This window comes from Bos grunniens, chromosome 13 (genome assembly GCF_055505025.1).
Source record: "Bos grunniens cultivar Pamir isolate PY7600 chromosome 13, Bosgru_T2T1.0, whole genome shotgun sequence".
In the NCBI taxonomy this organism is placed as follows: domain Eukaryota; kingdom Metazoa; phylum Chordata; class Mammalia; order Artiodactyla; family Bovidae; genus Bos; species Bos grunniens.
Window position 1 is genome coordinate 54,299,464 of NC_141177.1, and position 20,549 is coordinate 54,320,012.

Consider the following 20,549-nt stretch of genomic DNA (forward strand, 5'->3'; position numbering starts at 1 on the left):
TGGAACCTGGTATTTTTCTCCCATTCAATCCATCATGAATATTTCCCCTTTCATTACTTATTCTAATAATATGGTTTTAAAGCTGCATTGTATTGCATTCAGCTCAGTTCAGTCGCTCAGTCGTGTCCGACTCTGTGCGACTCCATGAATCACAGCACGCCAGGCCTCCCTGTGCATCACCAACTCCCGGAGTTCACCCAGACTCAGGTCCATCGAGTCAGTGATACCATCCAGCCATCTCATCCTCTGTTGTCCCCTTCTCTTCCTGCCCCCAATCCCTCCCAGCATCAGAGTCTTTTCCAATGAGTCAACTCTTCGCATGAGGTGGCCAAAGTACTGGAGTTTCAGCTTTAGCATCAGGGCTGATCTCCTTCAGAATGGACTGGTTGGATCTCCTTGCAGTCCAAGGGACTCTCAAGAGTCTTCTCCAACACCACACTTCAAAAGCATCAATTCTTCGGTGCTCAGCTTTCTTCACAGTCCAACTCTCACATCCATACATGACCACTGGAAAAACCATAGCCTTGACTAGACGGACCTTTGTTGGCAAAGTAACGTCTCTGCTTTTGAATATGCTGTCTAGGTTGGTCATAACTTTCCTTCCAAGGAGTAAGCGTCTTTTAATTTCATGGCTGCAGTCACCATCTGCAGTGATTTTGGAGCCCCCAAAAATAAAGTCTGACACTGTTTCCACTGTTTCCCCATCTATTTCCCATGAAGTGATGGGACCGGATGCCATGATCTTCGTTTTCTGAATGTTGAGCTTTAAGCCAACTTTTTCACTCTCCACTTTCACTTTCATCAAGAGGCTTTTTAGTTTCTTTTCACTTTCTGCCATAAGGGTGGTGTCATCTGCATATCTGAGGTTATTGATATTTCTCCCGGCAATCTTGATTCCAGCTTGTGTTTAGATATTTAATCGGGGTTTCTTTTTTCACTTTCATGAACCACACAAAATATTCTTATACATATGTTTTGTGTACATGTCTGATTATCTCTTGGGAGTAAATTCCTGGGAGTGGAATTACCAGATTCATGGATGTGTACGTGTTAAAGCCTCTTGTCACAGACTGCCCACAGTTCTTCAGACAGGAAGTAGCAAAATTTTATCTTCTTATGAATAACCTGTGAGAGTAGATAGTGATTCTCTAAATGTAAGGCGGTGAGGAGAAAAAACTGTCATTGACTGTATGAAATTCTTGTGGTTGGGCTTTGTTGAGAGTAGGCAGGAAGAAAGTGGATTTATAGAGAGAAGGCAAAGAGATGTCTAGAAGAGCTAAGGAGGAGCAAAGGGCTGAACTGTGGCTTGATTTCAGGGTAGTTTAGGATTTAGACGAATTAATTTAATTGTAGTGTAACGTATACTTGCTATAGGTGGTTTCAGGCAACGAAGGATAAACTTCGTTTTTGTTGATCATAAGGGTATATGTGTGCTTCTTGACTGGAGTATCTAGGGGCTCCCTGGACTGGGGTTCTGGTTTAATAAAGTCTAGTCCGTGCTCCCTCCTATGTGGACATCTCTAGCCCTGGACCGGGCTGTTGAGACTCTCCTCGAGGGACTAGGAGTGAGGGTGGCTGCATCTGGAGTAACGGGGCATCAGGACCAGAAAGCCTGGATGTCAGACACCGGGAACAGGGACGAGGAGGAGTGGAGGGCACGGTGGCACGTGCATGGAACGTAAGAGGGGTGCCCTCCCGGGGTCCGCCTGGCCCTGATGACGGGGCCAGAGTTTCGCTGCCTTGGGTCAGAAGCCCCCGTGGTGGGAGCACCAGATAAGCCAAACTCTTCTGAATTCTCAGAATGTTAGAACCAAGAAGGGAGCTCAGGACCATCTGGTGTAGCCTTCTCTTGTTACAGATAAGGAAGATAAATAATTTATTGTTTTCAATTAAACTTCACCTCATAAGTTTTTAAAATCAGATAGTCAGCCTTGGAACAGAATGGGCTTTCTTTCCTTGCTCTGGGAGAGCTGAACTTTTGAGAATTTAAAGGGCTGAATGGTGGACGGGAAAGCAGATGGCATGAGTGACTGTATTGCTCAGCCTTGGAACACTGAGTAGATTTCGAGTCAAACCTGCTCCTCCCCCTGGTCACAGGGGCCTCCCTTTATGTCTGGCTTCAGTGCAGCACACATCTGCCTGGTCCCCAAAGGCTTCAAAGTAATTTTGGACTTAGGGGAGCTCTCCTCTTGTGCCAGCCCCATGTTTTTCTTGAATTTACACATGCTAGTTTTCTTAGAGCAATTCCTTAAAAATGGTCTTTTCTGTTGAGTAAAGAAACACATGTGAGAAATACTTCTTTTAAAAAACAACAGCTGCTCTGAACACAGACTGCCTTCGCCACTGGGTGACACTGTTAGACCACAGAACACTCTTCGAGAGTAAAATCAAGGGTCCTTGAACTTGAGATCTCATCAGGCTGCTTTACCTAGGAGAGAGAGAAACTCTGAACCACTTAATGGCCATCTATCAAATGTTATTTGATAAGTGTAATTTATCAGCCTACGGCAATTTTGAGGCCAGCAGGTTTAGGGTAATCAATTATTGAGGAAATCTGTTAATTGGACAGCATTTCAGTTGCTTAGAGGGTTGTGCAGATTGATGGGCTGCATATTAATGAGGTGCTAATTACTTCATGGGAATATTGGTGCAAGCCTGTGCACTCAGATTTATTTCCCACCAGACAATCTGAGTTATCTTTCTGGGGCAAAAGACACCTGGCTTGTACGTAGCATTTCATGTTACAGACTTTGAGTGAGGGTTTTGGGGGTCATCTTATGCAAGAAGGAGCATCGTCTCCTGGGTTAGAAAAAAATGGGCATTTGGTTCCCTGGACTGATATGTACCAGAAGAACTAGGAACTTGTCTCTCATTCTGAGCTTTTTCGTAAGTTTTTTTTTTTTTTTTTTTGATGTGGACCATTTTTAAAGTTTTTATTGAATGTGTGACAATATTGCTTCTGTTTTTTGTTTTGGTTTTTTGGCCACAAGGCATGGAGGATCTTAGTTCCCCAAGGAGAGATTGTTCCTGCTCCCTCTGCATTAGAAGGGGAAGTCTTAACCACGGGACCACCAGAGAAGTCCCCAAGCTTTGTCAAGATCAGATGAGGACAGAGTTTGTTCAAAGCATGAGATGTCCTCTTTCCCCCTCCCCTGGTTTCCGCCCCTTGTGTAGGTCTGAGCTCTGCACGTCACTTGTCAGTGAGTCAAATGGAGTTGAACGATACAGGAGGTATCGATAGCAATGTTTCTGCAGGTAGGAAATGAGGAAAAGTCAGGCCTTCCCTTTGTGACTTTAAAGTGAGAGACTGTCATTGTTGTTTTCATAGCAGCAGCTATAAGCATCGTTAGAGAGGGGTTCACAGTGAGTGTCCTGTTGGGACAGAAAGGAGGAAAACCTCAAGAGGAATCACGAGAGGCTTCAGGAGATGAGCTGCCTGGTTTGGCTTCTCCATTCCTTCAGTGTCTGCGCCCTTCATTCAGTGCAGTTCTTCCGGGTGCCCGTGGGCTGACTCCCAGCCTGGGAATGCAGGAGGGAATAAAGCTGGGTGTGCCGCTGGCTCCCCTGATGCTTAGCTGTAGGCACAAGGAGCCAGAGGCCCCACCTTCCTGTTGGTTCTTCTTCATCCACTAGTCATGGTGGGGCTGCTTCCACTTTGGACGGCATATGTGTGAGGCATTGTGCTGGGGGGGAGGGTGACTGAAATTGGTCAGGGGTCTTTTCCCCACCGAAGGGACACACATCTCTCCTGCAGGAGAGACCAGCTGGAGATGCAGGAAAAATCGGTGGATGTTGAGTGTCAGATTCGTGGACGGAGGGAACACCAAGTAACATTGTACTCAGCACTGCAGACGGGAGGGAGACGGCCAGGGGAAGTGGCCGGGGGGAGAAATGACTCACAGAACTGGAGCACTAAGGGTGTGGGGGCTGGGAAGGCGAGGCCGAGAGAAAGGTCTGGAGCCTGTTCCTGAGACTTCTCAGCACCGAGACGTCAGGATGGAAGAGACATGGGGCCATCGGGTGTGGGGAGAACCAGGAGAGAGGGTCATCCAGACGGCTGGCTTTCAGGTTGAGAAGGAGATGGACAGCAGCTTTGAATTCTCACAAGAGGCTGGGGAGAAGGTACCCCAAGAAGCTGGGAGTCCCCTGCAGGTGGACTGTGAGGTGAATGGGACGTTTTCTGTGAGCTCTTTCTGTTAGGGATTCGCTGGTGGCTTTTTGTCCCTGGGGCCTTGAAGGTCGCAGCCCTTGTGGACAGACCTGGGGGCCAGAGCACAGGAGCTTGAATTCTTAAGGAACATTTGCCCCCCAGCTAGCAGTTGGGAAGAGAGAGGTTTGCTACTGTCCTTCCAGGTTGAAATACATGTTGATTTATACTCAGGCCCAGCTGTTCTCTTGGGGGAAGGCCCGAGTGCGTTTGCCTGGTTGAGAAGTGGCTGCCCTGCAGGAAGGATGAGCGGGGCCGTGGACCCTGTGATACCCCGTGCAGCGCCGGTGGTCCTCCTGCAGTGGTGGTGGGGCCCCGCCCTGGTGAGCCCCTCTGGGCACCCTCTCTCCTTCTCTCACATGTGTGCTGACCCCCTATCGCTCACTGCTCGCAGAATGAGGTAGTTCCTCCATCCACAAGGGAGTTCCAGACTCTCTCTTCTCTGGAAGCAGGCAGAGGACATGTACAGAGTCTGTGTCTCAGCTGAGGTTCTAGGACTTGTTTAGGTATCAGAGAGAAGACATCACCTGGATGGGCTGCCTGCCCGGACGGTGTGGACGTCATCATTGATTCCGTGCCCTTGAGGGATTTTGTTCACTTCTTTTCTTCCTTCAACTGAGCGACTTAGTAAATTTTTATCAATTTTATATTAGTTTTGTTCTACTTAGAAACATTTTTTTTCTCATACCCCCATAGTGTTTTTGTTTTCATTTTCTTTGTATATTTTGTCTTCACACTTCCCCACGGTAGCTTGAATGACTAACTTACTAGCAAAACAAGGTTATTCAAGAACTGCTTTTTTGATTTTTTTTTTTAAACTTTTACTTAGGCTTTGAGCATGACCTCATTGGTGACATAGCAAACTCCTTTTTCTTGCAAAGCATTGGACTTTGGGGAGCTAGAAGGCAGAAGGAATTCAATCACAGGGTTAGTTTGCTGGTTTCTATGGAAAGCAACCCAAACTTGGCATCTGTTGACTATCAGCATCACTTTTTTTTTTTTTTTTCTGATCAGACACCTGCAGACTCGTGGGTGCCCAGCTTAGGTATGAGCATTTTCTGAGGTCCTGATGCTGCAAGGCGTGTATTTTCTGGTTACCCCTTGTATGTGTTTGAGCTGTTCTGTGTTAGATTATTAATACACTGCTTGATTATAAACATGCAGGAGCAGTACACTTTACTTACAGAGCCAGTGGAGTGAAGTGCAGAAGAACAAAGTACTGTGTTTTTTGGGGACGTTTTTGTTTGTCCTCCACCCATGGCTTCTCTGCCCACTGCTTTCCCATGGGGTTTGACTGAACGTTATGCAAAAATGCCTCTGAAAAGATCTTGCCTGTTTTCTGTTTTGACTTTTTTGGAGAGTTGTCCAACTGAATCATTAGGTCAGATTCCACCAGGGCTATGGGAGGCTAAGTACATTATGAACATTTGATGTATGAACAGTTAAACTATTTATATGGGACTAGCTTCTGTTTTTATTTGTTGTTATTGTTCAGTCCTCAAGTGGTGTCCGACTCTTTGTGACCCCAATGGACTGTAGCCCGACAGGCTCCTTTGTCCTCCACTATCTCCCAGTGTTTGCTCAAATTCATGTCCATTGAGTCAGTGATGCTATCTAACCATCTCATCCTCTGCCGCCTTCTTCTCTTTTTGCCTTCATCTTTCCCAGCATCAGAGTATTTTTTCCAGTGAGCCAGCCCTTCACATCAAAGTATTGGATGGAGTTTCAGCTTCAGTATAAGTCCTTGACTCTTCAGGGTTGATTTCCTTTAGGGTTGACTGGTTTGATCTCCTTGCAGTCCAAGGGACTCTCAAGAGTCTTCTCCAGCACAGTTCGAAATTATGTTTTTATCGATCCCTCATATTTATATTATTGCTCTGTATGCAGAATAGTTATTTACAACAGAAACCAGAGTGGTGTAGCAGTTCAGCTGTACAGATAAGAAGACCGAAGCCCAGAGATTGGGACATAATCAGCATTTTCATGGTGTGGGCTGGCTTGGGCTGAGGGCTCCTCTCTCTGCTTTGGCTGTGAAACAAAAGCCCGTCAGGGATTCTGTTTTCTCCCATAGACTCTGTCCCTCTCTCCCATCTAAGAACAAATTGGAAAAATGAGCAGAGGCCTATATGGGGTTCACCATTAAGCTTGGTCTAAACTAGTATACTTGTACTGCATGGTCATCCATTTTTCAGTTTGATAGGACATTGATCATGGAGAGTTAGATTAATGAATTAATTTGTTTTAACTATTTAACTGTCCAATTTATTGAACATCTGCCACATGGTCTGGTACCATGTGTAGTGAATGTTCTCCTTAAGTTTAATTCAGTGCTCACAACAATTCTGCAAGCGTGGCTATGAGCACCCTGATTTACAGGTGAGGAAATTGAGACTCAGGTTAAGTCACATAATTGGTACGTGGCATAATAGGCTTCTAATTCAGGATGGAGGTGGTCTTCAAACTGGCTGGTATTTATTACTTCTCATGACTCAACAAGGTTTAAAATGGATGAAATAACAAAACTGTAATAACACAGCAGCAACCGAATGATCTCTAGGTTGTAATTTTAATAGCTATTAGTATTTAATAGGGACTGTATTTATGGAGGTATAATACACATACAGAGAAGAGCATAAGCAAAAAAAAAATGAACTGCTTGTTACATTTTCAGAGTGAATATGCCTGTGTAACTAGAACCTGTATCAGAAATCAGAACCTTACCAGCACCCCAGGAGCCCTGTTTCTTTCCATCCACTCACTCTGTGCTCGGATTATGCTGACATCTGACATCAGAGGTGGTTTTACTCATTTTGAACATCAGATGGATGGAATGACCCAAGCTGGACGCTTGTGTGTCTGGCTTCTTTTGCTGAACATTGTATTTCTGAGACTCGGGCTGCTGTTGTTCTCCTTGCTCTGTGTTCTTCAACTGTATCCTCATGCCCCACAGTCTGCTTCTCCATGCGGCTGTTAACAGACACTGGGGTTGCCTCCCATTCAGGGCTGTGGTGAATAGTGCTACTGTGAACATCTTTATAAAAACATTTATGTGTTTGAAAGGAAATGTGTCTCTCTTGCCACCTTTCCCCACTTCAGTATGATTTTCTGCAAGGTGTTTTCTGGTTGGGATTATAAAGCTATGATGTTAGAAAGCTTCTAAAATCTTGTTGAGAAAATCATCCTGTTTAAAGTGAAACCCATTCTCTGCTCTCCTGCCTGCCCCCTTCCATTTTCCCAGCTCAGAAGAGTGTGATGTTGAAAGGGGCGAAACCACCCCTATGGAATCAGACCCAGGTTCAAATCCTGGTCCTGTACTTTCCGAGCTGTGTAACCTGGGGCAGAATCATAGGGTTTCTGTTTACTGTGCTTAGTTGCTGAGTCCTGTCCAACTCTTTGTGACCCCATGGACTGTAGCCCATCAGGCTCCTCTGTCCATGGGGATTCTCCATGCAAGAAAACTAGAGTAGCTTGCCATGTTCTCCTCCACAGGATCTTCCCAACCCAGGGATCAAACCCAGATCTCCCACATTGCGGGTGGATTCTTTACCTACTGAGGCATCAGGAGATGCCTGGAGTGGGTAGCCTATCCCTTCTCCAGGGGATCTTCCCCACCCAGGATTCGAACCTGGGTCTCCTGCATTGCAGGCAGAGTCTTTACCAGCTGCGCTACCAGGGAAGCCCTAGTTGTTATTTGTGGCCAGTGACAGCACTTGTCACAGGTGACATTTATGGAAGGCTTACTGTTTCCAGGCCCTGAGTTGGGTGTGCATTTCTCGTTTATTCTTCATAACCACCTGCCTTTCCTCTTCCTCTTCCTTCTTCCTCCTCTTCTCCATCTCCTTCCCCTTCCTTTCTTGTTTTTTTTTAACTGGTGAGGAAACATAACCCCAAATCACACTTACAGTAAATGAAAGCTGGAATTTAGACCCATTTGGTGTGATCGGAGCCTACATCCTTGAAGCTGTCTGAGCTCAGAGGGAATGGGGAGACTTACAGTGAGGCCCTGCCTCACTGGGCCATTGTGAGGCTTAAGTGATGGGGAGATGCTTATGTAGAATATAGAGAGATGATGCATATAGTGACTCCAGAGTGGATTCCTCTTGTGGCTTGTCTCTGATGCTTTTACTAACAGTGCTGAAGGTCTGGGTGAGGTGGCCCTGCTCCAGTAGGCGTCATCCTGGAAACAGACACCTTGTTATTTGTGGAGCCATCGCCACCTACTGGTTGGTCCCGTCTCACTTGGTCCAGCTTGGATCTTAAACATTGGCACGTGCTCTGTCTTCCCGAGGTTTCTCTTGCCTTCGTTCCCATCTTCTAAATATAAAATGTGTGCCTTGTTTTTTTAATATAAAAATACATTTTTCAGGGATGAGAAAACGAGTTTGGTATTTTCCCAAGCGCGTCACTGTTTGGCAAGCGTGCGGCAGCATCTCTGTGGCCAGTTAATTGTGAGTCTGAAATTCCAGCAGCGGTGGGCCCGGCACAATTGGAAAAGCCACATTTCTGAGCTCACGTGGATTGCTCTGGTTCAGCGTCAGTTGTCTGCCTTTGTTGAGTTTGTGGCCACGAAGGTCATCTGGGCACTTGTCTGATGCCTTTGGGTCCTAGATGGTGCCATGGTCTCCTGGCAACGAGACTGAATCTTCAGGTTGTTCCCAGGCTCAGGAGTTTTGTAAGTGAAGCCTTTGGCTGTTTGGGAGAAATTCCCATTTTAACTCACTCTCTGCTCTCTCAAGGCCTTCCTCCTCACAGCCAGCCTCCCTTCTGGGAACTGTGGGTGCTGAGGGAGACTGCCGTGGCTCCAGGGACAGTCCTTGGTCTTCCAGGTTGACCCGAGCCTGGACTGGGCTGGCCTGCAGACTTAAAGGACTTGGATTTTTCCGGGTATTGTGAGAGGGTTGCTAGAATCTCTTAGAGACAGCCTGGGAAACAAATGCTCTTTAAAACTTCTTGGGCATTACTTTCCAGAAGTTGCAGCACTTCAAACATTTAGTTGTTTAGCTTCGGTTGGTCCTAGTACAGCTCTAACCTACATGCACCGACAGGTTTCAGGGATTGTTTTCTAAAGGATTCATTTATGAGTGCTTTAGATAGATTTTAAATATTGAGGTGAACATGGAACTTAGCATAATCTGTAAATTTTTATTTTTTCCTCTCAGAGGATTGTTCTATAGTGTAAACATAGCTTTTATATATACTGAGGTGAAGTGAAGTGAAAGTCACTCAGTCGTGTCTGACTCTTTGTGACCCCATGGGCTATACAGTCCATGGAATTCTCCAGGCCAGAATACTGGAGTGGGTAGCTTTTCTCTTCTCCAGGGGATCTTCCCAACCCAGGGATCGAACCCAAGTCTCCTGCATTGCAGGTGGATTCTTTACCATCTGAGCCATGAATGAAGACCCCCAAATTTGGGTGACTTGTTTTATTTGAATACTCAGTTTATTGTGGTCTAGAACCAAACCTGCAGTATCTCCGAGGATTAAGTTTTAACTTTTATCTTTGTGGGAATTCCCTGGTGGTCCAGGAGCTAGGACTATGAACTAATGAGTATCTGGGTTCAGTCCCTGGTCAGGGAACTAAGATCCCACAAGCCCTAGAAAAAAAAAAGTAAAACTATCTTTGTGATGTAGAAATACGAAACTGAACTCCTGGAGCCAGGAATGGTCTAATGGGAAACCCAGACGCAGTGAGCATTTATTCATCCAGTTGTGGAATTTTTCTGTGGGGTTATTCACCTCTGAAAAGCAATCAGCACAAAATACCTGGGACTAGCAGAGGCCTGGACCCAGGGTTAACCTTTGAAAAGGGGAAAAACGCGAAGAAGGACTCAAGAGGGCATCTATAAGGCTGGAATTCCCTTCTTTTTCTGGGAATGATTTTGGAATGATTTTCGTAATGATTTTGCTCATTCCCTTCTTTTTCTGGGAATGATTTTGGAATGATTTTCGTAATGATTTTGCTCATTCACAGGAACCAAAGGCAGAATTCTCATCAGGTTACATTTTCAGTGTACAGTGTTAGTATCTGTCTAAAATGCAAATCTGTGTTTTTATTCCTCAGCTTGAAATCTTTCACTGAATCCCCTCGACCTCAAAACAGCGTCAGAGTTTCTCAACATCAGCCCTGTCTCCTTGGTACACGCCTTGCACTGTAGTCGGAGCCATTCAGAACCCCATGTGCGTGTGATAGACTTTTCACATTTTGCAGAAGGGTCTTAATGTAGGTAGCATGAATGGGTTTTAGAACCATTGAAAGTTACCATCGACTGTGGATTACATGAGGGGAGGGGCTGAGTGAACCTAGGGAGACTTCCCAGTGAGCTAGGGGATTGTAAAAAATGCTTTATTATCATTAAAACAAACAAACCAGCAAACAGCAAAGAGATTTAATGGGCTCCCTCATTTAAAAGAAGAAAAAGCTTAAAAAAAAAAAAAGTTACCAGAGAGAACATGAAGGGGGCTTCTCCTCTACTGAGCTGACCCTCATTTTCCTTCATTGACTTGATAGTTTTTAAAAAAATCCCTTTATGAATCAGTTACTGGTCCAGGGGCGTGTATCTGACAAGAGTGTCTTCATGTTACTTTCTGGAAGAAGATTTCATGTAGCAATACTGATATACATTTCAAAGTGCCTTTACTTCCAGACATTTTTCTGTCTCCTGAGCTTCTGGGCTGTGGATTACTGGTTGCTCAGAGCCCTTTAGGCTTTAACCCTCGTTGCTTGAGACTCCAGACAGCTCCGGGGCTCCCTCTCCTGGTGGTTCTTCCTGGATTCTGTTCCTTCATTTAAGGATTAGTCTTTGACTCAGTGGAATGTATCTGGTAACTCAGATTGTAAAGAATTTGCTCGCAATGCGGGAGACCTGGGTTTGATTCCTGGGTTGGGAAGATCCCTTGGAGAAGAGAATGGCGACTCACTGCAGTATTTTTGCCTGGAGAATTCCACAGACAAGAGTCTTGAGACTGGTGGGCTACCATCCGTGGTGTTGCAGAGTCAGACACAACCGTGCGACTGAGCACGCATGCACACAGGAATGGGGCGCAGTCCATGGGTGCAGGGCCTCTATTGTGTACAGTTTTCAGGGCCACCCTCCTTCTCATGCATAACCTTTCCCAGACCTCAGCGTGGTCTGCGACCACGGGGTTCCCCTCAGCCTGGTTTGCAGTCTCGCTTGAGGTCTGCACACTTGACTCAGGCTGGGACCCCCTTTCCTGTCTCCACTTGGATGAAGGACAAACCAGGGAGAGAGAAGAAGGAAGAAGTTTGTGCCTTGGTTTATGGGCAGAGCTCCCTCAGCCACCACCCACCTGTGGCCTGTCTGCCTCTGTCCAGCAGGAGACAGGCCGAGCCTGTCTCAGGCCTCTCGGCCAGTGGGAAAAGAGAGGCTTCCCAGGCGCCCAGTCTTAAGAGAAAGTGAAGAAGAATCCAAGCTAGAACTTGTTCCCTAGGCTCAGAACTGAAGTCTGTTCACTGTGTGCACAGGAAGCTCAATCTGTCTCTTGGCACCAAGGCCCAAGACAGTGTCTGTACCCTGGCCCTGACCTCTGGGAACCACGGGCAGTGGGCATCTGTGTGGCCTGCTGTCATGGGAATAGTGGGAGTGGAGGGTTGGGGGGTGTCGGGGAGGTGAAGTGAGAGACCCCGGCAGTCACCGAGTAAGACCAGGAAGGAGCCGCCCGGGGTCTGGGCCCTCACTGCCTCAGCTGCTTGCCCTCAATCACCCGGGTGTCCAGGGACATCTCCAACCCAGCATGTGCCAAAGGGAGCTCCTGACCTCACTCCCGTCTGCTGTGCTCACGGCCTCCACCACGGCAGCTCTGTCCTCGTTGCTCAGGCCAGAGCCCTTGGAGGCACCCTCGACCCCTCTGTGCGTCTCACTCCTGGTGTGCAGTCCTTCAGGAACTCCCAAGGGCTGAAATGAAGTGATCCGGTCTGCTGCACCCACCTCTCACCTGGGTCCCCTGACAGCTGCCTCCTGGAGTCTTGCCTTGGCCGTGCTGGGCCTGTCCTACACTCGGCTAGAATAATCATCCAGACACATGGGTCAGAGCTTGTCACTTCCTGCTCGGAGCCCTCAATGGCTCTTTGCTGTCACTCAGAGCAAAAGACAGAGCCCTGGCACTGGCCTTCAAGTCCCCACATCGAATCCCACCCCTCTCCAGTGCCCCCACTGGTCCCCCGCCATCCCTACCTTTACTCACGTCTCTCCTTCCTCAGATGCATCAGGCATGCTCCTGACTCCTTATTCCCCAAGTCTGGAACACTCTTCTCCCCAGGTCTACAGGCTCCCTTCCCCTGCTGACACCTTGACCTCAGGAGGCAGGAATCTGGATTTGAGATCGGGGAGATTATCCTTGGTTTAGGACAAAGGGACTAATCCTTTTATGGCAGCTCATTGCCTTCTTGTCTACTGATTAACTAGGATGAAACTGCGGTTGGCTTTTAAACAAAATCAAGACTGCCTGCAGGTCTGTCTGCCACTTCTCCAGTTTCCACCGAGGAGTGCATTCTCTGAGGGGCCCGTTCAAATAGTCAGGCTGATGTGATGGGATCCCTGACTTACCACAGGCCCAGTTCGTGAGTTTCCATTTGGGGGAGGCTACAGACATACTTGTCTTTAAAAAATCAATGCAGGTAGCATTTAAGGAATATTTGGTTTAATCTGTTAGATGGTGGTGGTGGTGGTTTAGTTGCTAAGTCGTGTCCGAATCTTGAAACCCTATGGACTGTAGCCTGCCAGGCTCCTCTGTCCATGGGATTCTCCAGGCAAGAATACTGGAATGGGTTGCCATTTCCTTCTCCAGGGGATCTTCCCAACCCAGGAATCTAACCCGGGTCTCCTGCACTGCAGGCAGATTCTTTACCAACTGAGCTACGAGGGAAGCCCAATCTGTTAGAGACATGTATATTATTGCTTGGCCATGCATTTATACCTAAAATATACAAATGATGCAGCTACAGTTTTTCTGTTTTAGTTGATTTAATTTATTCTTTGTTTTTTTCCTCTTTATTTCATGTTAATTTTCAAAAGATCTTTCTATTAAAAATAGGAAACATTGTAATTTGGTAGACAGAACATGAGTTTTAAGATCAGAGAGTGTTAATTTTCATTTTTTTTCAAGTCTGAGATTTACACTATTGGCAAAACTAGCTTAGGCAAGTTATTTTAACTTTTATTCCTCTGTTTATTGTCTGTGGAATAAAGATTCTAGTGCTTCTGTTCATAGGACCGTCGCTGGGATCAGGTGTGATCACGTACCCACAGGTGCTGTATCTAAATTGTTGGGAAATTGTTGGCTGCTGTTGAGGACAGTTCAGAGATTCAGGAAACATCACTGATGACTTTGAGACCCAAGACTCCTACTTGTAGCTACCGGCCTCTGGACCCATTTTACTTATTTCTAAATTCTACTTGAGATTGCATCTTTATTCTTTTCGATTATACCCCCACTCCCCCACCCCCATGCCAGCGTCCATGGAAGCACATAGCCACGTCTCTCCTCCCTGCCCCCCTGCCCCGTGTGTAAACACACACACACACACACACACACACACACACACACCCTCCCTTGGTCATGGGCAGAAATAAAGATGGAGCCTGTCTTCCATCTAGGAGCTTGCTCACAGAGGCTCTGTCCTCTTTCTGTTTATTACAGATTTGACTAAGTTCAAAATTTATTCAGCTTCTGCCATGTGCCAGACACTTGGCTGGACCCTTGGATTTAAAACTGGAGACGAACTGGTTCTGGCTCTTTCACAGAATAGACAGATATCTATGGTTACGGTGTGTGTGTGCACGAGTGCTCAGTCGCTCAGTCATGTCCATGGCCCCATGGACCGTAGTCTGCCAGGCTCCCTTGTCCATGGGATTCTGCAGACAAGAATGCTGGAGTGAGTTGCCATTTCCTTCTCCAGGTGATCTTCCCAGATCAGGGATTAAACCCGTGTCTCCTGTGATGGTAGGTGGGCTCTTTACCACTGAGCCACTGGGGAAGCCCTCCCAGGTGTAAGGATGCTTCTTGTACCGGAAATACATCTGCATGGTGCTGCTGGGGCTCTGAGGATGCAGGGGAGGGGGACCACTCTCGACTCACCTGGAGAGGTGGGGACAGGGGGCAGTGCTGGGTGTGAGCCTGCTCAGATGGGATCCTCCCTCCTGCCCTTGCCCTCTTCTCAGATCCCTGTTCCATCTGGGGGCACGGCTCTTGCCAGATTAACGCGCATGTACTCTGGACTTTCCAGGGAAGTCCCACTATCAGATGTTCTGCTGTAGTGAGGCCCTGCCTCTGACTTTCGGTTTGGAAAATTTAGTCATCCTGCAGGACAGGGAGGCATAAAATGACGTGTTGGTTATCTTGAAAGATTTATGTATGTTGGGGAGAGGGAGCAGGGTTGGGTAAGCACTGAGAGACATGCCTAGGGGTCCGCAGCAATCGGATACCTGCCAGGTGGACCACCGGGGTTTCAGCCTGCACTCAGCCAGCCATGTCCCCTCAGCTCTTGCCCCCATGCCTTTTCTCTTCCTTCTCACACAATATGACACGTTTTCATATGGTGCTTGCTGTGTATCGAGGCTGCAGGGGACGAAGGAAGGAGACATGTGCCCCACTCTCCAGGGGCCTCTACACACACGCACTTAAATTGAACACAGGACCCAGGGGTCATCACGTCATGTGTTCCTTTCACGTACTGATAACAGAGTCCAAGCCCAGAAATAAGCCACTTTGGGTGGTCTGTTCTGTTCTCCAGTGAAGCCTCCTCTTCCTTCTAGACAACGAGTGTGAAGAGCTGGGCTCTGCTGTCTGGTCCCTCCCTCTGCGCCTGCACTGTTCTGGCAGCTGGGGGGTGGGGTGTGTATGCAGATGAAATCCTTGCCCTCAGGAGCATCTGCTCTAGGTGGCCAGTGACTAGTCAGTCAACCTTTGATTTGGAGGAAGTAGGGAAGGGCTGGGGTGGGATTGCAAGTTTAAGCAGGGCAGTTAGGAGGAGGTCAGGGCTCTCTGAGAAGGTGCCACTTGAGGAAAGATGCAAAAGGCTATGAACGGGATGAAGTTTCCAGGGTGCTCACAGGAGTGGGAAGGAGACAGGGACCAGTAGCCTGGCAGGATAAGAAGGCTGATCTGCCCCTGGGGAGCTGCTGGCCTCTTATGTGGGCTCTGGGATCTGTACATTTTTAGAACTTTAGAATTTGGAGGCTGAAGGGAGTGTGAAGGACCTGGGTCTGGTGCCCAGGTGCTCATTGTGGGTTCAGCGGGTATTCAGACACAGTGGTGGGCAAGACCTGTGTGACCTGAAGCTCACGGTGAGCCTGGTGGGGACCCGTCTGGCTGTGGGACTCTCCTGTGCTTTAGTTGTCTGCTCCCAGAACCAAGTGGGCTTCTCCTGCTCCTTGCTGCCCCCCATGGCTAAGACAGAGCTTCAGAGGGTTTCCAGTGAAGTGGCGGAGGCCCCCTGGAGGATGTGCTCGGCTGTCCCAGGCCTCTGCTCTGGGTGGACAGACGTCTGAACCGACACCACAATGACTCTCATCGTTCTGTTTCAGACAGCCCACTGGAGGATTCTGACCCCAAGGACAAGTATCTCATCCCGAGAAACATCATGGCCGAGCCAGACTATATAGACGATGACAATCCTGAACTCATTAGGCCTCAGAAACTAGTCAATCCTGTTAAGACGTCCCGGAACCATCAAGACCTTCACAGAGAACTTCTTATGAATCAGAAAAGGTATGATGGCTTTTTGAGCAAAGTTTTCCTTAGGGGACTTTTGAGGTAACTAGATTTGTTTCTTGACCATGTTGAAAGCTTCCTTATTCCTTCGCGCATCCTTGAGTCAGAACATCCATGATGTAAACCCGTCTATAGGCTCAGCTGCTGCCCCCAGGATCACTCAAGGTTCTGTGGTCCTGAGTCCCCTTCTCAGGTGGACACATATTTTAGAATGTGTACGCAAGAGGCTGGATTAAGGATAAAAGAGCATGTCTTTCATCAAAGAGAAGTACATTGTTTCCCCATATATTTGGGGAAACGTGAAAACCAGATAATGCCAACCTTAGCATTTGTAGGGAGAAGACAATGGCACCCCATTCCAGTACTCTTGCCTGGAAAATCCCATGGACGGAGGAGCCTGGTAGGCTGCAGTCCGTGAGGTCGCTAAGAGTCAGACACGACTGAGCGACTTCACTTTGACTTTTCACTTTCATGCATTGGAGAAGGAAATGGCAACCCACTCCAGTGTTCTTGCCTGGAGAATCCCAGGGATTGGGGAGCCTAGTGGGCTGCTGTCTATGGGGTCACACAGAGTCGGACACGACTGAAGCGACTTAGCAGCAGCAGCAGCATTTGTAGAGTGGCAGAGAGAAGTCTCTAGAACCACATCTGACTTAACAATAGATAAGGACCCCCTTTCTTGTGTTTTCATTTGTTTGTTTTTAGGGGGCATTTTAAATGATTACAATCATTTTTATTATTACTATTTGTTTTTTGGAGAGGAGTAAAACGTTTACGTTCTGTCTTCCTCGTAAACCATTTGTTAGTTCCATCTGTGTCATAATGTAATTTTGATTGTTGGGTTTGGTGTACTCTGCTTTTTAAATTTTTAAAAATTTTATTTTATTGAAATATAGTTGATTTACAATGTTGTGATACTTTCTGGTGAACAGCAAAGTAATTCAGTTATACATGTAAATATATATTCTTTTCCATTATGGTTTATCACAGGACATTGAATATAGTTCCCTGTACAGTAGGACTCTGTTGTCCATCCATTCTGTATATAATAGTTTGTGTCTGCTAATCCCAAACTCCCAATCCATCCCTCCCCTGTTCTCCTCCTCCTTGGCAATGATGAGTCTGTTTTCTGTGTCTGTGAGCCTGTTTCGTAGATAAGTTCATTTGTGTTGTATTTTAGATTCCACAAGTAAGTGATATCATATGGTATTTGTCTTTCTCTTTCTGACGTCGCCTTGTATCATAGTCTCTAGGCCCATCCATTTTGTCGCACATGGCATTATTTCATTTTTTTTTTTTATGGCTGGTACTCTGCTCTTTAAGTGATTCTAAGCAAGATCACTGGGCTAGGAGAGCTGAGAAAGTAGAGCTGAGTATGTAAGACACATGTTATTTTCTCTAAGATCTGTTAAGCTTCATTTAGAACTGTTTTTGGGTCTTCAGACTAAAATTGTTGACCTGAATTGTGAAACTGGATCACTCAACCACTCACTGTTTGCTCTGCCTTGGTGAAAGGGTGGCTACTACTCACTGAACTGAAAGATGTGCAGACAAAGCTAAGCACTGGGGTAATGTTTTGGAAGGAAGGCTTAATTAAAAATAAAGCCTTTTAACAAGGATATGAGGGGGCATTTTTCTGGTAATTCTCTGTCTGAGTATACCTAGGCCAGAACTCCTAACTCCCGTCCTGGGAACTCTCTGTGACTACATCTCTCCCTCCAGAAGTGGTGATGTGTTTTGCTTTCTGTCCCCAACACGACAGTGTGCTGCTGGGTTAACCCTTATTCAACAGAATATGAGTTTGATCCTTTTTGAGTAAGTGCTTAACTTCTTCCTGTCTTCATCACATAAAAGTTAAAACAACAACAAAACCAGATGGGTATCATCATGCCCAAAGTAAAACAGGACTATGTAAGTTCCTCAGTAGGCCAGAGAATTTGGAAGCTGTTCCTGAGAAACCGCATCTGCATTTTGCTGGGAAGATGGAAAGTTTAATATCCTCTAAAAGAGAGTAGCTAAATGGTTTTCTGAACAAAAAATTTTCTGTCTGTCTTTATCTCTTGGATCTTAGTTTCCTTGTCTGTCAAATAGCACTAGGACACTTAGCTGATCTCTGAGAAACATTCTAGTTCAAACTGTTGTTGGTTTTGTGTTTTTTCTGTAACATCTACAAAAAGCCTCCATGTCAGAAATAGAGGCAAAAGTAAACCAAAATTGGCAGCATAGTCGTTATTTGAATTAGAGGCTCTAGACTATTCTGCAGAAATGTATGTAGCAGCCTGGGTCATACCTCTACAGGTAGAACATTACTGGTTTGGTTTGTGCAGTGAATCTGTTTCCAGATTTCCTGCAGTAGATACATCCTGTGAGGATGCAGCATCTTCCTGTTGGCCTTTCTCCTGTGCTTTTCTCTCCTTGTTTGCACAGCTGACCTCTTAGCTGGGCCCAGCTCAGCTGCTTTTAGAGAATGCTCATGTTCTCTTGAGCACCAAGGTGTAGACAGCACGTGGGCTTTGAGGTCAGGGAGAAATGGTATGGATCCGGTTCAACATTTAACTTGTTGTTTGGTCGCTACATCATGTCTGACTCTTTGTGACCCCATGGACAGCTTGCCAGGCTCCTCTGTCCATGGGATTCTCCAGGCAAGAATACTAGCGTGGGTTGCCATTCCCTTCCCCAGGGGATCTTCCCAACCTTTTATGATTTTGGACAAGGTCTTCCTTCCTGAGATCTGTTTCTTCATCTGTTAAGTGAGGGATAAAAATAATCTTTCTTATAAAGATGAAAATGAAGGAGAATGTGCATAAACACCTACTAAAATACCTGACCTATGTAAGACGTGCTCAGTAAGCACCTTCCATCTTTCTACTTATCCTGCCGCAGCATCTGAAAAATCCCTATTGCCTTTTCCTGTTTTTCTCTGAAGAGTTCTGATCTGGTTGTAGAAGTGTATTTAAAAAAATAAAAGTTGCAAAATCAAGTGAGTATATCTTATCCTACTTCTTTAGGTTTTTTTCAAAGGTAAAATCTTAATTTGGTAGAATCCTCTTATTAGAAATACAACTGGTTTTAGAGTAAAGACTTCTAAAGTGGTTTCTTCTCTTATATTCATCTTCTAATACACATGCTTTTTTCACAACTTTGGCTTTTTATTTCTAAGTACCAAATAATAGTATCACATCAATAGTATGTATGAATGAATGAATAAAAGTTGCTCAGTCATGTCTGACTCTTAGTGACCCCATGGACTATATTATAGGCTGCCAGGCTTCTCTGTCTATGGAATTCTTGAGGCAAGAATACTAGCGTGGGTTGCCATTTCCTTCTCTAGGGGATCTTCCCAATCCAGGGATCAAACCTGGGTCTCATGCATTTCAGGCAGATTCTTTACCATCTGAACCAGCAGGGAAGCCCTGATAGTATGTATATATTCAGTTAAAGGATTGTCATACTTGCTGACTAGTTTGTACTGTAATGAAATTCTATTGACCTTTCTGCAACTGGTAAAGGGCTTTCCCATATTTTATCCAATGATTTTTTTCAGAAACCCAGTGTGTGTTGTTTTGGAATTGTTCTAATTTGATATGTGAATGAAGGGAAGTTCTTCAGGGTACCAGGCTAAAGAGTCTTCTCAAGGTGACACAGTAGCTTTTTGGAATAAAAAAGGGTTGAAATCAATATAGAATTATGTATGTCTTTAATTATATATATCTTTAAAGACAGCTATGAATCAAATTTAATAATAATATGAATGAGGGACTTCCCGGGTGTTCCAGTGGTGAAAACTCTTCACTCCCAATGCAGGGGTCCTGGGTTTGATCCCTGGTCAGGGAATTAGATCCTGTACGCCCCAACTAAAATCCTGCAACCCCCAAACAAAGATTGAAGATCCCAAGTGCCACAACTAAGACTTGGCACAGCCCGATAAATCAGATCAGATCAGATCAGTCGCTCAGTCGTGTCCGACTCTTTGTGACCCCATGAATCGCAGCACACCAGGCCTCCCTGTCCATCAGCAACTCCCAGAGTTCACTAAGACTCACGTGCATCGAGTCGGTGATGCCATCCAGCCATCTCATCCTCTGTCGTCCCCTTTTCCTCCTGCCCCCAATCCCTCCCAGCATCAGGGTCTTTTCCAGTGAGTCAACTCTTCGCATGAGGTGGCCAAAGTACTGCAGTTTCAGCTTTAGCATCATTCCTTCCAAAGAAATCCCAGGGCTGATCTCCTCCAGAATGGACAGGTTGGATCTCCTTGCAGTCCACGGGACGCTCAAGAGTCTTCTCCAACACTACAGTTTAAAAGCATCAATTCTTCGGTGCTCAGCCTTCTTCACAGTCCAACTCTCACATCCATACATGACCACAGGAAAAACCATAGCCTTGACTAGACGAACCTTTGTTGGCAAAGTAATATCTCTGCTTTTGAATATGCTATCTAGGTTGGTCATAACTTTCCTTCCAAGGAGTAAGCGTCTTTTAATTTCATGGCTGCAGTCACCATCTGCAGTGATTTTGGAGCCCAGAAAAATAAATAAATAATTTTAAAAATAATATATAACTGAGAAGAAGGGGTAGGAATAGGAGAGGAAGACAGAACCGAGATCACAGAACA

General features: G+C 46.1%; 1 protein-coding gene across 5 annotated transcripts in view; it reads left to right on the forward strand.

The window, feature by feature from the left end:
* The window catches only part of FAM107B (family with sequence similarity 107 member B), a 78,204-nt gene that overhangs the window by 47,802 nt on the left and 9,853 nt on the right, over positions 1–20,549 (forward strand). For 4 of the 5 annotated variants that reach the window (XM_086334263.1, XM_086334265.1, XM_086334262.1 and 1 more), the window contains exon 2: positions 15,751–15,934. In XM_086334263.1, coding sequence (XP_086190389.1) covers positions 15,807–15,934 — 128 coding nt within the window. In that variant the 5' untranslated portion in view covers positions 15,751–15,806. Of the gene's footprint in view, positions 1–8,647; positions 8,880–15,750; positions 15,935–20,549 lie in introns of those variants that run through there. The other variant, XM_086334261.1, reaches the window with a different exon arrangement.